The sequence below is a fragment of the Podarcis vaucheri genome (genome assembly GCF_965113315.1).
Source record: "Podarcis vaucheri genome assembly, chromosome: 6".
NCBI lineage: Eukaryota > Metazoa > Chordata > Lepidosauria > Squamata > Lacertidae > Podarcis > Podarcis vaucheri.
In genome coordinates this window covers 45996058-46014161 of record NC_138764.1, presented here as the reverse complement: position 1 = coordinate 46014161, position 18104 = coordinate 45996058, and the positions used below count along the sequence as shown (strand labels likewise).

The 18104-nt window shown below is 42.2% G+C and overlaps 1 protein-coding gene across 9 annotated transcripts in view; it reads left to right on the top strand.

Annotated features, from left to right (window-relative positions):
* The window catches only part of NFIA (nuclear factor I A), a 445480-nt gene that overhangs the window by 343190 nt on the left and 84186 nt on the right, over positions 1 to 18104 (top strand). For all 9 annotated transcript variants that reach the window (XM_082228754.1, XM_082228759.1, XM_082228753.1 and 6 more), the window contains exon 5: positions 12096 to 12213. In XM_082228754.1, the coding sequence (XP_082084880.1) occupies positions 12096 to 12213 (118 nt within the window). The remainder of the gene's footprint in view (positions 1 to 12095; positions 12214 to 18104) is intronic.

The following is an 18104-nucleotide window of genomic DNA, read 5'->3' as shown; positions in this document are numbered from 1 at the left end:
CAGCCACATTTCCCACAACTTCTTCCTTTCATGCTTACTAATCAGTTTATGAAAAGGCTAGCTGGTTAAAAGGCACGCTTGTTCCTCAGGTTTACCTCCATTTAACCCTAGAGACACCATCACTTTGCTGCTGTAGTTATCAAAATATATATCTATTTGTGAAGTCAAACCCTTCTTTGGCTAATCTTCACACTTTTAAAGAGATTAAGTAAGTGCCTAATTAGAGCACAGATCATGTTGATTTCCAGAAAAGGGTGCTTTTGCCAACTTGCCACAGTGAAACAGGTAAATACAACAACAGCAAAACTGATATAAACACGCCTCCTTCCTTTAAAACCTCCTGAGCTGCTAACTGTAAGAGATCTGACTTCATCTGATTTAAATTAGCCCTCCGATGCCATTGTCTCAGGTGCTGAAGTGTTATGGAAATGCTTATGAACATTCTAACTGGTTAAAAAATAAAATGAAAGCATCATCCCAGGAGGGCCAGGGCCATAGGGGTCTAACTGTTGGTGCTGAGTAGGATGCAGCAGAGAAGGAATAGACAGAATTAGTGACATTTTTGTAATTATTATACAAAGCCTATAAAAAAATCTAGAAAAAATCTGTAAAAAATAACAAGGTGGAATACTGTGTATAAAAATAAAAGCTACATGGTTCCCCATGAAACATAATTTAAAGAATTAATAAATACTGGTTGGGTTAAAAAAAAAATTTCCAAAAGAAATGGCTCCAGGTAGATATCTTTGGGTCTCCTACTCAAATGCAGATCCTCAGAACAAACCTGTGAGTAGGACAAGTGGCCAGCATTTATTCAGCTCCTTGGCTGAATGGGGACTTGAACCTGAGCTTGTCTTGTTCTTCCCTCTGATCATTGCATCACATTAGACAAATACTCAAACTATTTTTTTCCAATTCTTTATTTGCATATATCAATGATTTTTATTAATAAAATGGCAAAGATTTAATAGTACTGATAGTAGCATATTTTTTGGAACCTTTGGACTGGGGTGACTCAGGCAGATTCATATGGCACTCCCAGTGATTGAAATGTATCCCATGTGTAGGGAAGGTTTGTGACCAGACCACCTAGTCAGCTGAAACTGGATCCCAAGGCAGCATTAGTTCAGTTAGACAAACTTTACACACATCAATCAAAGGAGAGCTTGAAGGAGAGACTAAGTCTTCAGTAAAGCTACCTTACTGTGTGTTCAGATATCCATTTCAAATGGGATCTTTGTACAGGTGGGCTATTCATTGGGTTGGAATCGATGCAAAACATTTAGAGATATCTCCCTAGATTTCAGTATCCTTTCTTAATCTTGACAATGGTTGTTTCTGGAGTCTTTGTGCTGGAGAACACATGGAATTTTAGTATGGTCCCATGGTATAACATCTTCTGTGTAGCTTCCTTACCCTAAATGCCACTTAGTAAAGAAACTAGATTTTAAAAACAGAATTCTTCCTTTGTAAAAGGAGCATAATTAAAATAGGTTCTCCAGGGTTCACATCATAAAGCGAAGGAGAGGATTTTTTAAGCCAAGCTTTTGAGACAGATACTAATGCATGTCACAGAACATACAGCCATTCCTAGAATCTTTTGTGGACACTGCTTTCATTCTTTCAAATGTCCCTAAAACTACAAAGCCTACAAGCCTTCTCTTTCAAAAATATATTCCAAAGAATGAAAATTGGGATTCCTAGTTTTGAAATATAGCTGCCAGTTTATATGCTGGCTACAATAAATAAATAAATGGTGGGATCACTGAAGATTATCATTGCCGACTTAATGGTCCAGTTCTTCATATGGCTATTTGTACCTTCCACCTCTAGCATGTGGAAAACCTCTGCACTCTGGAAGAGGGATTAGCTCAGTTGAGCCAGAGATTTCAGTTGCACCTTGGGGGCAACCAGAATGAAGCATTTCTGCAAAAGAAACTGCTGAGTCCTTCTAGCTATAATGGGTCTATAGACATATTTGGCAGATGGACTTACGATGGCAGAAGGCCAGCGTCCTTGCCTCCTTTTCTACCATGATATTTTGTCTGTCCTTGTAAGCTTTAACACAAAAAGGTAAAGCAGACAACTGTGTATTTCAGCCTCAGAGTTAAAACACACATCTTTGCAGTTTCAGCCTCCTTTCTTCCCAGGGAATGGAGAAAAGTTAACCAAGTTCTAAACACATCCTGGATACAGGCTTCCCTTGTCCCTTACATGATTAGTTGAAAAATGGTGCTTACAAAGATAAGTAACTTGAAAATGGGCACACAAAGCCCTTTATTGCCAGTTAAACACACAAATACAGAGGAGAGAAGCTATTTCATTCCATCAATAAACAATTCTCCTAGTGCTACTAACTTTTATGACGTTGGGTTGCTCCTACCATGATCCTGCTTCACTTATTAAAAATTCTGTAGAACCTTTTAAATGTGCACATTCTGGACCATTTTATTGCATAATAGGAAAAGCTTTAATTCTTAGTTCTCTGTATGGCAAGGACCCACATTTTAACTATAAAAAGAAGCTTCTGATTAATGTATTTATTTTGCTTTCAGAAGTCTTACCTTCTCCACATATGCTACAGTATGAAGCAGGTTATGTGTCTTTTACCACAAAAATTAAGTGAGGTGCTTAGGAACCTACAAATGAAGAATTTTCTATCCCGATTTTCCAAGGTTTCTTAAGAGAAGCTGTGACTCTTTGAGCCCCTGGTTGGAGCCTGATGGGGTCAAGAGGGGAAAAGGACAGAACCCATAGAAAAGGTTCTGTTCATCTGGGGCAGTAGTAGAAAACCTGTGTCCACTCCAAGTGTTGTTGGGCTCCCATAAACCCTGACCTTTGCATATGCTGTATGGGTGTTGTTGTTGTGTTGTTGTTGTTGTTGTTGTTGTTGTTATCTTTTACCACTTTGGTGTTTGCACCCTGGACTCCTTTGCGGGGAAGGTTAGGATAGAATTAATACTATTATTGTTATTTCTGAAAACTGAAAAACCAGACGAGCCAGTTGAAAAAATATTCAATCCCATCTATCTCTTCAAAAAGAGTCTAGTACTATGTAATAAAAGTTGCACTTAAGTGCTTAAATTCCAAGTAAGTTACAGTGTAGTGTAGTGTAGTGTAGTGTAGTGTAGTGTAGTGTAGTGTAGTGTAAAGTGTGTTGGACTAGGACCGGAGAGACCAGGTTTCCAATTCCTATTCCCACATGAAACTCACTGGATGACATTGGGTTAATAATAATAATAATAATAAATTTTATTTATATCCCGCCCTCCCCAGCCGAAGCCGGGCTCAGGGCGGCTAACAACAATCAAATAATCAGTCAAATGATCACAAAATCTAAAAATATTTCATTATAAAAATTAATTAAATCAAATTGATGGCAACCAATTAAGCAAAATTCTGTGCAGGTTGCCAGAGGAGGGAGTCAGGCTGCGCCCTGACCAAAGGCCTGGCGGAACAACTCTGTCTTGCAGGCCCTGCGGAAAGATGTCAGGTCCCGCAGGGCCCTAGTCTCTTGTGACAGAGCATTCCACCAGTTTGGAGCCGCAGCCGAGAAGGCCCTGGCTCTAGTTGAGGCCAGCCTAACCTCTCTGAGGCCTGGGACCTTGAGGATGTTATTGTTTGCAGACCGTAGGTTTCTCTGTGGGGCATACCAGGAGAGGCGGTCCCGTAGGTACGAGGGTCCTAGGCCGTATAGGGCTTTAAAGGTTAAAACCAGCACCTTAAACCTGATCCTGTACTCCACCAGGAGCCAGTGCAGCTGGTATAATACTGGATGAATGTGCTCTCGCAGCGAAGACCCCATAAGGAGTCTCGCCGCGGCATTCTGCACCCGCTGGAGTTTCTGGGTCAGTCTCAAGGGCAGCCCCACGTAGAGCGAGTTACAATAATCCAGTCTGGAGGTGACCGTCGCATGGATCACAGTGGCTAGGTCAGGACGAGAGAGATAAGGGGCCAACTGCTTAGCTTAGAATCATAGAATCATAGAGTTGGAAGAGACCACAAGGGCCATCGAGTCCAACCCCCTGCCAAGCAGGAAACACCATCAGAGCACTCCTGACATATGGTTGTCAAGCCTCTGCTTAAAGACCTCCAAAGTAGGAGACTCCACCACACTCCTTGGCAGCAAATTCCACTGTCGAACAGCTCTTACTGTCAGGAAGTTCTTCCTAATGTTTAGGTGGAATCTTCTTTCTTGTAGTTTGGATCCATTGCTCCGTGTCCGCTTCTCCGGAGCAGCAGAAAACAACCTTTCTCCCTCCTCTATGTGACATCCTTTTATATATTTGAACATGGCTATCATATCACCCCTTAACCTCCTCTTCTCCAGGCTAAACATGCCCAGCTCCCTTAGCCGTTCCTCATAAGGCATCGTTTCCAGGCCTTTGACCATTTTGGTTGCCCTCCTCTGGACACGTTCCAGTTTGTCAGTGTCCTTCTTGAACTGTGGTGCCCAGAACTGGACACAGTACTCCAGGTGAGGTCTGACCAGAGCAGAATACAGTGGCACTATTACTTCCCTTGATCTAGATGCTATACTCCTATTGATGCAGCCCAGAATTGCATTGGCTTTTTTAGCTGCTGCGTCACACTGTTGGCTCATGTCAAGTTTGTGGTCAACCAAGACTCCTAGATCCTTTTCACATGTACTGCTCTCAAGCCAGGTGTCCCCCATCTTGTATTTGTGCCTCTCATTTTTTTTGCCCAAGTGCAATACTTTACATTTCTCCCTGTTAAAATTCATCTTGTTTGTTTTGGCCCAGTTCTCTAATTTGTCAAGGTCATTTTGAAGTGTGATCCTGTCCTCTGGGGTGTTAGCCACCCCTCCCAGTTTGGTGTCATCTGCAAATTTGATCAGGATGCCCTTGAGTCCATCATCCAAGTCGTTGATAAAGATGTTGAATAAGACCGGGCCCAAGACAGAACCCTGTGGCACCCCACTAGTCACTCTTCTCCAGGATGAAGAGGAACCATTGATGAGCACCCTTTGGGTTCGGTCAGTCAGCCAGTTACAAATCCACTGAGTGGTAGCATAGTCAAGACCACATTTTACCAGCTTCTTTACAAGAATATCATGGGGCACCTTGTCAAATGCCTTGCTGAAATCAAGGTAGGCTACATCCACTGCGTTCCCTTCATCTACCAGGCTTGTAATTCTGTCAAAAAACGAGATCAGGTTAGTCTGACATGACTTATTTTTCAGAAATCCATGCTGACTATTGGTGATCACAGCATTCCTTTCTAGGTGCTCACAGACTGTTTGCTTAATGATCTGCTCCAGAATCTTCCCTGCTATTGATGTCAGACTGACTGGGCGGTAATTATTTGGGTCCTCTCTTTTCCCCTTTTTGAAAATAGGGACAACATTTGCCCTCCTCCAGTCTGCCGGGACTTCGCCTGTTCTCCAGGAATTCTCAAAGATGACTGCCAGTGGTTCTGAGATCACATCTGCCAGTTCTTTTAATACTCTTGGATGCAGTTCATCTGGCCCTGGAGACTTGAATACATCTAAACTAGCCAAATATTCTTGTACTATCTCCTTAGTTATTCTGGGCTGTGTTTCCTTTGCTGAATCATTTGCTCCAAATTCTTCAGGTCGGGCATTGTTTTCTTTATCGGAGAAGACTGAGGCAAAGAAGGCATTGAGAAGTTCAGCCCTTTCTGTGTCACCTGTTTGCATTTCACCATCTTCTCCTCTGAGTGACCCCATTATTTCTTTGTTCTTCCTTTTGCTACGAACATACCCATAAAAGCCTTTTTTGTTGCTTTTAACCTCTCTAGCAAGCCTGAGTTCATTCTGTGCTTTAGCTTTTCTAACTTTGTGTCTACACGTGCTGGCTATTTGTTTGAATTCCTCTTTGGTGGTTTCCCCCCTTTTCCATTTTTTGTACACATCCTTTTTTAATCTTAATTCAGTTAAAAGTTCTTTAGATAGCCACCCTGGCTTCTTTAGGCACCTTCCATGTTTCCGTCTCATTGGTATTGCCTGACGTTGTGCTTTTAGTATCTCCCTCTTAACAAACTCCCAGCCATCATGAACTCCCTTTCCTTTTAGTATTGTTGTCCATGGGATCTCACCCAGCACTTCCCTAAGTTTTATGAAGTCGGCTTTCTTAAAGTCAAGAAATTGAGTCCTAGTATGCTTGGCTACTCCTTTCCGCTGTATAGTAAACTTCAGAAGAGCATGATCACTCGCGCCTAATGATCCTTCCACTTCTACCCCACTAACCAGGTCATCAACATTGGTTAGGACCAGATCTAAAATGGCTGTTCCTCTTGTTGCTTCTCCCACTTTCTGGACAATGAAGTTGTCTGCAAGGCCAGTGAGGAATCTGTTTGACCTTATGCTCTTGGCTGAGTTTGACGTCCAACAAATATCTGGGTAATTGAAGTCCCCCATTACTACTATCTCCCTTCCTTTTGCATGCTTGGCCATCTGTACCAGGAAGGCATCATCTATGTCCTCCGTTTGGCTTGGGGATCTATAGTAAACTCCCACAATGAGGTCTCTGTTATTCTTCTCTCCCTTAATTTTGACCCAAATGCTCTCACTTTGGCTTTGAGGATCTAAATCTTGGATCTCTTCACAGGTATACACATCCCTGACATATAACGCCACTCCTCCTCCTTTCTTGTCTGGTCTGTTTCTCTGAATTAGATTGTATCCCCCCATTATTACATTCCAATCGTGGGACTTATCCCACCAGGTTTCAGTGATGCCTATTATGTCATATTTAGTTTGCTGTACCAAGAGCTCAAGCTCATCTTGTTTATTTCCCATGCTTTGCGCATTAGTGTACAGACATTGAAGTCCATTAATCATTCCCCCGTGTCTCTTATTTAAGGATTTTTTCCTCCCACCACTAGGTCCGCGTGCTGTTTGCTCCATTTGGTCTATGACATTTGGATGATCATCTTCATTAATTGATAGACTCCTACCTTCAGGAGCACTGTTTCCCTCCCCCACATTAGTCAGTTTAAAGCCCTCCTGATGAGGTTTCTGAGATTTTTTGCAAAAACATTTCTCCCAACCGTTGTGAGGTGCAGCCCATCACTTGCCAGAAGTCCATCTTCAAGAAACTGCAGTCCGTGATCTAAGAATCCAAACCGTTCCTGTTTACACCATTTGCGAAGCCAGCTGTTCACTTCCACTATTTTTCCACTATTTTCCCCTCTCTCCCTGGGCCACGTCGTTGGCGGAGATGAAAAAATGTCGCCTTTGTTATAGCTGTAATCTGCGCCTCCATAGAGAGGGAGGTATCGAAGATTACACCCAAACTCTTAACGGCCGGTGCTGGCACTAATTGCACCCCTGCAAGAGATGGGAGTTGCCCCCTCGATCCCATATCGTCCCGCCCCAGCCAGAGGACCTCTGTCTTCGAAGGATTTAACTTCAACCGGCTCCCACGTAACCATCCAGCCACAGCTTCCAGACATCTGGTCAGTGTATCTGGGGCCGAGTCAGGATGGCCATCCATCAACAGATAGAGTTGGGTGTCATCAGCATACTGATGGCAACCCAGCCCAAAACTCCGGACAAGCTGGGCGAGGGGGCGCATAAAGATGTTAAAAAGCATCGGGGAGAGAATTGCACCCTGAGGCACTCCACACACCAAGGAGTGGCGTGATGACAATTCCCCCCCAAGCGCCACCCTCTGTCCCCGACCAGAGAGAAACGAGCGCAGCCATTGAAGGGCTGTGCCCTGGATCCCCACGTCGGCAAGGCGGTGGTCCAGGAGTTCGTGATCGACCATGTCAAAGGCTGCTGACAGATCTAGAAGAATCAGCAGCCCCGACCCGCCTCGATCCAGCTGCCTGCGGAGATCATCTGTTAGGGCGACCAGAGCCGTCTCGGTCCCATGACCAGCGTGGAAGCCGGACTGGAATGGATCCAGAGCAGATGTTTCATCCAGAAACCTACCAAGCTGTTCAGCAACCGCTCTCTCAATCACCTTACCCAGGAATGGAAGATTCGAGACCGGGCGGTAATTGGATAGATCTGAGGGATCTAATGATGTTTTCTTTAAGAGCGGACGCACCACCGCCTCCTTCAGTTCCCCTGGGAATAGTCACTCACCCTCAGCCTAGACTAGCTCACAGGATTGTTGTGAGGAAAAATGGGGTGGAGAACTATGTACACCACCTTGAGCTCCTTGGAGGAAAGGTTGGATACAAATATAATTGTCATAAATTTAGTAAAGTAACAAATACAAATACTACCTATAGCATGAGTTGCTATTCCCTATCATGTCCTTACTCTTTCTCACATTGTATTCGGCTAAGTTCATGCAGACCTATTTCTCCGCCTGCCTCCCTTGATATCTGCATATCTCCAAAAGTATTTTCTTCATGAGGAACAATTAGATTTAAGAGAGCTAAGCCTAGTAAAATGAGAACACAGAGAAACAGATGCTGATTGGAGTAAATTAATAAAGTAATACCATAGGAATATAGTAGGACTTACTTCTGAGTACACATGCATAGACTTGGGCTGTGTATCATTCCCCCCTCCACACATTTTCTGTCTTCAATAATCCTGTTTAATAAATATTATAGTGGCTTGGGAGCAAGATTTCTATGTACCTGCTTCGAAAGGACATTATTAACCTTTCAGTTTGGACTTCCATAGGTCTTGTGTGAATGAAAATTTATCAAGCAAAGGCTTTTAAAAGCAGAAATAAGTTTGGCCAAGACTGCTAAAACTGTAGAGTGGATGCTGCAGAGTGTACCTTTATGATTGATTTCCATTCAAGTCAGACTGACTGCAGTGTGGTCATTTTTCTAACCCATAACTGCTCACACTGCAGCAGTTTGCTATCCGCAGGGTGTCTGAATTATAGCAGTCCATGTCCGTGTTACCTTTTACACAAATTACTTACACTGGTTTCTTTTTCCATGCAAATTCATCAGTTTTACAGCCTCTTGTCTCTGCTGTCAGGAAACTCTAGCAGACAGCACAAATTGATAAAATGAGTTAATTTTACAATGGTTGGGTTTTTTTTAAAGTTTCATTCACCCGTTGCACAGGAAGCATATTGTAGTTAAAGGAAGACAGCAAATGAGTCTAGAGTATTCTTGTAAATTATTTCCCAAGTTAATTTCTTCCAAAGATCATTAAAGGCTGGCTCCCATTTTAATATCATTGCACTCCTTCCATCCTGTGCTTTTAAAAATGCATTGCTATCAATGCATCTCAGTTCAGTGGCTGTCCTTAAACCACGGCTGAGAGTACGCCATAGTTTACATGAGAACTATATAAGTAAGCTGTGTGAGGATTTTGTTCTTTGTATTGCCCATTATTCTTGTACTTCAGCTGCAGTCTGTAAAACACTAAGTACATAGTTGCTCCTCAGCTGAAGATTGCAGTTTAGCATATTGCATACTCTACATGTGGAAAGCTCTCAGTTGATAAATGCTGGAAAGCACCTCTGCCCAAGACCCCAGAAAGCCTCTGCCAGTAAACACTGTCAACTGGGCTGGATGGACTTGCTATAAGGCAATGTTATGTTTATAGCACCACTTTAATCCTAGCACTGAAAACAGACATTTGTGCATATGCAGCTAAAGTGGCATTGCACAGAGGCGGTGGTTGGCAACCTGATGTCCTCCAACTATACTGTTCTGTAACTCCCATCAGCCCAGCCCATGTGGCCATTCAGCAGGGATGATGGGAATTGAGGTTCAGAACATCGACAGGACACCAGGTTTCCTGCCCCGGTCACAGTTGTACAGGAGGCAACCCGTCAGGGCCGTCTTTACCCAGGGGTGCAAGAGGTGTGGGGCACCCAGGCACCGGATTCTGGGGGGCACCAAATGTACTCTGGGGGGGCACCAAGTGTATACCTACTGTCCCTCTTGATCGGCGGTAGTGAAAAGCAATGGAGAGAAAGTCCCCCCACCCTTTGCTCTGTTACTCCGTAGTGTCAAATATTCCCAATGAGTAAGGAAACAAAAGCAGTTACAGTGGTACCTCGGGTTACATACGCTTCAGGTTACAGACTCTGCTAACCCAAAAATAGTGCCTCAGGTTAAGAACTTTGCTTCAGGATGAGAACAGAAATCGTGTTCCGGCGGTGCAGCGGCAGCAGGAGGCCCCATTAGCTAAAGTGGTGCTTCAGGTTAAGAAAAGTTTCAGGTTAAGAATGGACCTCCAGAATGAATTAAGTACTTAACTCGAGGTACCACTGTATTTCCGCTGTGTCATTGTTACAGGTGAGCAATTTTCCTCCCCACCCCCCAAAAGTCAACAACTTTGGCTTTCCCACTCCCAGAAAAAGTTCAACAACTTTGAGTTCACCGCCCCTAAAAAAATTGGGAACGACTAAACTAAATTTGGGGGCGCTAGGCGGATCTTTGCACGCCAGTGGTGCATATGCTAAAGACAGTCCTCCAACCAGTTCTTCTCAATTAGCTACAGAGACGGCCCTTGTTGGCCATGGACACGCTAAAGGAACATGTAAATCAACCTTGATTGCTTACCACTTGCTGAATGTATTAGATGTATGAGAACTGTAGTACATTGATATTTCACATATGCAAATCATTTATGCAGGCAATGAGTTGCTTCATACACAGTGTCAAACCATTGGTTTGGCTATTCTTAGGCTTGCATGCTTCCTCCACCTGATTCAAACCCTGATTTCCTTGTTTGGCAGACCTTAGGTCATTGTTAGATCCAAATTAGCAAACTATAGTTTCCACTTGCCCTTGAAACCAGAATTGGGAATCTGGCTTAGATCTAATGCCCTAACTATGGTTTGGCTATTCCACCCAACATGACTTGCCTCCGTTCAGTGGCCCAAGACATTTTGCACGCTGGGTAAACAAGTATATGGCACACACTCACACCCATTGGTGACTTGATGGGCTTGAGCCAATCATTGCATCTTACCCTAACCTAACTCACTGGTAGCGAAGATAAAAACGGGGAGATTGCACACATTGCTTTTAACTCCTGGAGGAAATGGAGATTTAAATAAAATAACACTTTGAAAACTGATATGTGGTCTGCTGTCATGTAATAAATTCTTGGGAATGGCTCTGATTTTATGCCACAGGATGTCATGAAGCAGTTAACGGACTCCTGGAGCCCCTGGAAAGGGAGGAGAGGAGCTGTCTGTTTTTCTCCCAGATCAATCCATAACTGGCACAGAAAATATACATAAAGTTACTGTTGAGGGTGAACTGTGGTAACACCAGCTGGCGCATCCTGGCCTTGTCTGTTTATTGCCTGGCTGGGGATTGCCTGGTGATTCCTCCTAGCAATGGAGGCAGTTGCTGAATTGCAGAGGATGAAGCTGCTGCCTCTCTGCCTGTTATCCCGAACTCATGTCAAGATTGAAGTGTGTCTTCCCCTTCATTCTAGTCTGAGTTCAGGATTACAGGATTCTACAGTTTCACTATTGCACTAGCTGTTCATATAATGGCAGCAAAAAAATAATAATTGTTGTTTAAGTGTTGGGGGGATGCTGTTTCTCTACAACAGGTGAGAGAAGGCTTTGGATCCCCCTCAACAACCAAGTAACAGCTGCATATTTATTGCGTAATAAAAAAATCTCTAGAAAGGCCTTTAGCAACTTCTTATGTGGATGATACCAGATCCATATTATTGATGGCAAGAGATTCATGACCTTCTGTTTTTAACACTGCAGAGAAAGGACTTCGTAATATCTTTGTGAAAAACTAGCTCATTACACACATTTGTAAAAGTCAAGAGAAAAATGTAACAAAGGAAGACCTTATCATGTGCACAGGACAGCAAACACTGAGAAATGCTTGGGAGAACATTGCTAAGGTGCTCAGTAATGCCAGACATGAGGAAACAGATATAAGAAGAAGAAGCATTCCTACAGTTTCTGAAGCCATTGAAATACATGATGGTACAAAATCAGACTTTGCCATCAGTAAAAGACCTTCAAAGAAGACCTTAATCATAAAGTTGCATAATGAACTTTTAATCTTGCTGATTACAGTGCCAATTAACTCATACCTTACTACCTACATGCTGGTAGGTCATTAAGGTGAAAGTGAATGTTTGAAATGTAATTCTTCCTTTTCCACATCACTTACTTACTTACTTCCCTTTGTTTTCCCAGCACCGATAGCTGCCGGAACAGGGCCTAATTTCTCACTCTCAGATTTGGAAAGTTCCTCATACTATAGCATGAGCCCAGGAGCAATGAGGAGATCCCTACCAAGCACTTCCTCTACCAGGTAATTTGATCTGTGCATGATATTGGGTTATGGTTCAATCCCCCTGACTACATGGACATTTCAAAATGAGTAATGCTGTCATTTAGTGCTTATGTTGCCTGACATATTCTGCCTGAGATACTGATCCTTTGTAAAAATAAAGTGGCACCCATATACACTCTGGCGCTTTGCAGAGTTATACAATAGATTTTTCTTCTGCTTAATGTTGATGTAAATAAGGAGCCATTTCTTATCATGCCTGGCAAATGACTGATCCACTTTAGCTGAAAGAAAAAAATCAATCTGGATCATTAATATCATTCAAAATGGCAACAGGCTTGGGCGTACTTGTAAATCCAATCTCATGGATGCTTAAGAAAAGGACCACAGTATGAAATAAAAAATATCCTTGCTGCAAATTAGCATCTAAGCCTCAAAATCAAGACTTATAGGAACCCAGACTAAAAAAATCACCTGCTTGGTTAAGTCACTAAATTCCTAAAGCTGTGTCTGTAAGTTGATTTCTAAAGGGCAATTCCTCAAACTTGCATTGGTCTCTCTGTTAATGCCCTTACAGATTTATCTGGATCCTGCTGTTCAATCTCCTTTCTTGCAACGTAATGCAACCTGTTGTCTAAGAAGTAATATATCTTTACAGTTTGTTTGTTTGTTGGTTGGTTGGTTGGTTTGTTTGTTTGTTTGTTTGTTTGTTTGTTTGTTTGTTTGTTATACCATGCCTTTATCCCTGACAGGGACTTAAGGTGGCCTACAGATTTTTTAAAAGCTAAAAATGTAGAAAAAAATAATTACACATTGATAGAATTATAACTATATCTGTCTGTCTGCCTGCCTGCCTGCCTGTCTATCTGTCTATCTATCTATCTATCTATCTATCTGTCTGTCTGTCTGTCTGTCTGTCTATCTGTCTATCCATCCATCCATCCTTCCATCTATGCACACACACATATACTAAACATCAATTAAAACCATACAAATAGTTACAATAAAAACAGTTCAGCACCAGTCCTTTCATTAAAAGTAGAATCACAGACTTGTAGAGTTGGAAGATACCACTAGGGTCATCTAGTCCGACCTCCTGCAATACAGGAATCTTTCACCCAATATGGCTCTCGAACCCACAGTCCTAAAATTAGAAGTCTTATGCTCTACTAACTGAGCTATCCCTCAGGTCCAGTCAGTTTCCCCAAACAGTGTTAGAACAAATATCCTTTTTAAATTATGGTGCCCAGAACTGGGGACAGTATTACAGGCGTGGTCTGATCAAGGCAACATACAGCGGGACACTATACTTTTGTTGATGCAGTCTAGAATAGCATTTGCTTTTTGTTGTCGTTGTTGCATCACACTGTTGACTCATGTTAAGCTTGTGGTCTATCATGACATCTATATACCTTTTTCACATGTACTACTGGTAAGCCAGATGTCCCCCATCTTGTATTGGTGCAACTAGTTCTTCCTGCGTAAGTGTAGAACCTCAAATTTATCCCTGTTGAAATTCATTTTGTTAGTCTTGGCCCAGTTCTCCAATCTGTTAAAGTATTATTGAATCCCAAATCTTCAGCAGCATTGGCTTCCTATCCCAATCTGGTGTCCTAATAATCAGAGTATCTTTTTCTAAGCACTCACAGACTGATCATTAATTATATTTTCTAGTACCAGTTTACTTCAGAAGGGTCCGCTTGCTGCAATAACCAAACATTATGCTGTGATATTACTTATAACAGTTCTCCAGGGCTCAGATAGTGGAGTGACATTCCACATGATAATGTTACATGGTTTGTCAATGAAAGTCATGACTACTCTGTTGGGCTCATTTTTGTACATAAAAAAGAATGATAAAAGTCCACCAGATCCCTTGAATAGGTTTGTAACCAAACGGCTGTCTGCTATGCATTTGCATGGCCTTCTCAGTTCCATTAGACGTGTTCTCACCCAACCAGCCACTTGAGCAGTTGTTCACAAACTGAGTATTCCTGGATTAGACCCAATTTAATTTAGACGTGCTAATAGCAGTGTGACTGATGCTTGAAACACAACAGTGCAGAGGCAGTTTCATGGAGTTGGCTTTTTGTTGGAGGCAATTTCCCGTACAACTTTGGTAATTTCAACAATGCCAGTGCAAATTCTGCACCTTGCATGATCTGGGCCTTAGTCAAGTGATTGCCAGCTCTCCATTAGACCTTGGCCAGCTCTTTCCTTCAGAACCTTAGCAAACATGCCTCTCTTTACCATGGTTCTTGCCACTTTTGATCATTTCCTTCGAAGATAGTACTTCACTGTTAGGTAATGTGTGCAAGCTGATAAAGTATATTAAATACACATGTGCTTATATAGTTATTCACATAGGTTACTCTGGCTTACTGCATCTTCCCACTATGTGTTACACTCAGCAGAGATAAGCATGTGGATTGTTTACACATGACAGAGCACCCAGTTGCTCCTACACGGAATTGATATGCAAAATAATGTAGTGTGAAGTAGCCTTGGTTCTGTTCAGCTGCAGTCAGATTTTTAAAAATATATTGACACCTGAAGCTAATATGAAGAGTTTGTGCTTACTTTCTACAAATACACCTCTGTATGGTTAATAACTTGCGATGACTAAGAGAATATACTATTTACTTAGTCAAAATTCTGAAAGTTGGCAAATAAACTAATTATTATATAGCAGTAATCAGCATATTTATTTGCAAATTTGGCATTTTTGTGAATGCACTGGGCAATTATCATTCATTTATCAGGCTATACTTATTTCCATTACAGGAATAGACAGGTTATTAATGGTACTTAAAAGTAAAACTCAGTTGTCACTCTTGTATGCTTCTACAAATACCTTACACAGATAAGAAGCTAATTATAAACAACACCAGTAGTTAATAACTGCACAATATATTTGGGTTTTTCTCTCACATAGGTTACTTCTCCTTAAATGTCTTACCACTTACAGCTTTGCTATTTACAGCTAAACATTTTTATATGAAAGTATGTTCTGATTGATTTTGCTAATATTTACTTGTAAGTACATAAGCTTAAGACTATAGTGCTGGGAAGATTATCAAGGCAAGGACCGTGTTATAGGCAAAAATGAATTGTGTCGACATTTAAAATGCCTTGATCAGGTTCCGACAATTTTTTTAAATTATTTTTTGCATTCCTGGATTATGGGCAGAATATTAAGAATCTTGATTTTAATGTTTTGAAAAATAAGTGTCTGGCCCTCATGAGCTTAGTTTATTGCATTTGGGAGTAATGATAAATTGTTAGTTCCAAAGCAGTGGGGAACCTTGTTGGCTCCATGGGCCAGATCCTTATCATGAGTCAAATTTAGCAAGTGGGTAGGGCCCCCTACGTGTCAGTCACCTGGCATCACAATGACATCAGATGATTCAGTGCTATGAAGTCTCAAGGAAGCAGTTTCCAACCTGCTTAGGGCTGGGTTTGGGAACTCTCCCATGTACCCAAATTGAGCAGGATTGACCCCTCCCCCACTCTCCTGCACCTCAGCTGTTCATAACAGTGTGAACAAACCCTTTGCAAGGCTTATTCTTCCCTCCTTCTCTGGCATGGTGACCAGGAACAGATTGGTAGCAACCACACATTTTCAGGTTTGGATAATCTAAAATTAATAGAAAAGTGTCTTATTGCCCCCGCTCATCCATAGTGGATGGAGACAGGGCATGTGTGAGCGTGAGGCATGCATTAATTCATTCCCATCACAATAACCCATGGTTTATGATCCTGTCCAGACACACTGTAGCTACTTTTCATACATGGATAGACTTCCATGGGTATCAGTAAACAAAGGGTCTAAAATAGGAGGCACAATGAAGAGGCAAACTTTATTCTCAGATACAAGTTCTAGTATCTTCTGATACCACAGAGATCTTGCTTCAAACGTCAAATAAGAAAATCCTTACTGTGGCAAAATCCAAGAAGACTCAGTGTGAATTATCTCTATAAAGACTTCCGCCTGAGAGGAATTATGGCAGTTTATTACCACCACCATCCAAATGCAATAGATCTCTGATACAGAAAACAGCCTTCTCTGGCTCACTGAATAGGGCGTTTAGTCAGGTAGCTTACCCTTGGGAGTTTCTGCTTCCTTTGTACATAGAAATGTGCAATAGACTCTATAAAGCTGACAATAGATGTAATATCTGCTGACCCTGTCTTGGAAAGTGAATTCAATAGGACATTTTTCCTCCCAGCCGCAGTCTGTTCCTCATACTATAGCTCAAGAAGTCGAGGGCTCCTGGCTCTGCAATTCTCCACATTACTCTGCCAGAGTCCGAGTCGACTGACCTTCAGAGCTCAGCATAAGGGTTATCTTTCCTTTCAGGCTTTGCTTGAATGTTACATGAGGGAGGAATGTATGTGGCAAGTGATGAGTAACAGTCTTTCTGCGTTTCACCTCTGCATCGCTCAAGTTAAAAATCTTTTTGGCTTATGAAGTGAATTCGGAATTGCTAAGAGAGAGAGAGAGAGAGAGAGAGAGAGAGAGATTTCCTTGCCTAGCCACACTATTTAGCAAAATCCTCAAAGCACTTTTCTGGCTCCCCAAAGAAGCTGCCTTTATGTCAAATTTGTTCTCTCAATCTTTTCCTCCTTTCCCACAGAATTTGCTTTGCTTATCCAGTTCTATTCTGTGATGGTTTGTTAATGTGAAAGAGGGGGAGAACTATAAAACCTTACTCATAATGATCACGTAATGACTTTGTTCCACGTAAAAGACCAGTCCATGTTAAAATGGAATGGAAAATCTTACTTGTAGCAGCATCTTACTTGTAGCTGCTGCTGCTGCTGCTGTAATTGTAGTAGTTCCTGCTGTTATAGTTGTTGTAGTTATAGTTGTTGCATAGACTAACAGTAACCTCATAAGTGGATCCTTACGTACTGAAATTCACACCAGCAACAGACAAGAGGGAAGTGCCTGCAGACTCAAGGCATTTTGGGGCCGGGGCTACATACCGGTAGTTCAATGAGGACTGAGCTTGCTATGGGCAGCTTAACTGACTTTGGGGCAGACAGGAATGGAAACGAGGCTAGAGGAGTGGGAAAGAAATGAAATGGGGTGAAGAGGAAATAGCTGGTTGGCTGGCTGGAACCCTAAAGGAGAACACTCCAACCTGCAACACTTTGTGCATGGTGCTTTTACAGAGTTGCTATGAAATTAAACTTCTTCATGGAATAAATGTCAGAACAATCCTCCTCCTCCCATACCACTGAAGCTTTGTAAAAATGAAAATGGGGCCACCGTGCAAACAAGTTATTGCTAAAGCTGAATTCTTAAGAAGGATGGAAATGGTTGGACTATGCAACCTGCTCTAAAACACTTTACCTTTGCAGCTGGAAGTCACATAAGCAGAGTTCAGGCAACCCACCTCCTGCACCCTGTGGCCACATCCTCCATCCTCTCGTGAGGAGTTCTATGTACATACCAACATACATACATACATACATACATACATACATACATACAGTTCCTCTATGCAAGAGGAGATCTTGTGGCAATCAGGATCCCCACCTTACATGGATGAGCTCCACAGGCATGTACATGCATAGTGTCCCGTTTCACACACTGAGCATCTGTACTGTTGGCCTTTACAGATTGAATACTATGTCTGAAACCCTGTTCACTTAGGCTCTGGTGTGACAAACTATAGGGAAACACACTTGCACATATACGCCCACATGCTTAAGCTCTCATCCTCTTACATTTCTTTGTTGGCCGTCTCCAAAATAAATATGATGGATTATGGACTAGACTGTAGAGGAAGTGGGATTGTTGGCCCGGAGTTTCCGCATGCCACCAAATGGCAAACGGAACTGAAAACACCAGCAAGTCTTCAGCCAGTATACCTTACCTTCTCTCCCAGGCCTCTACAGGCCTC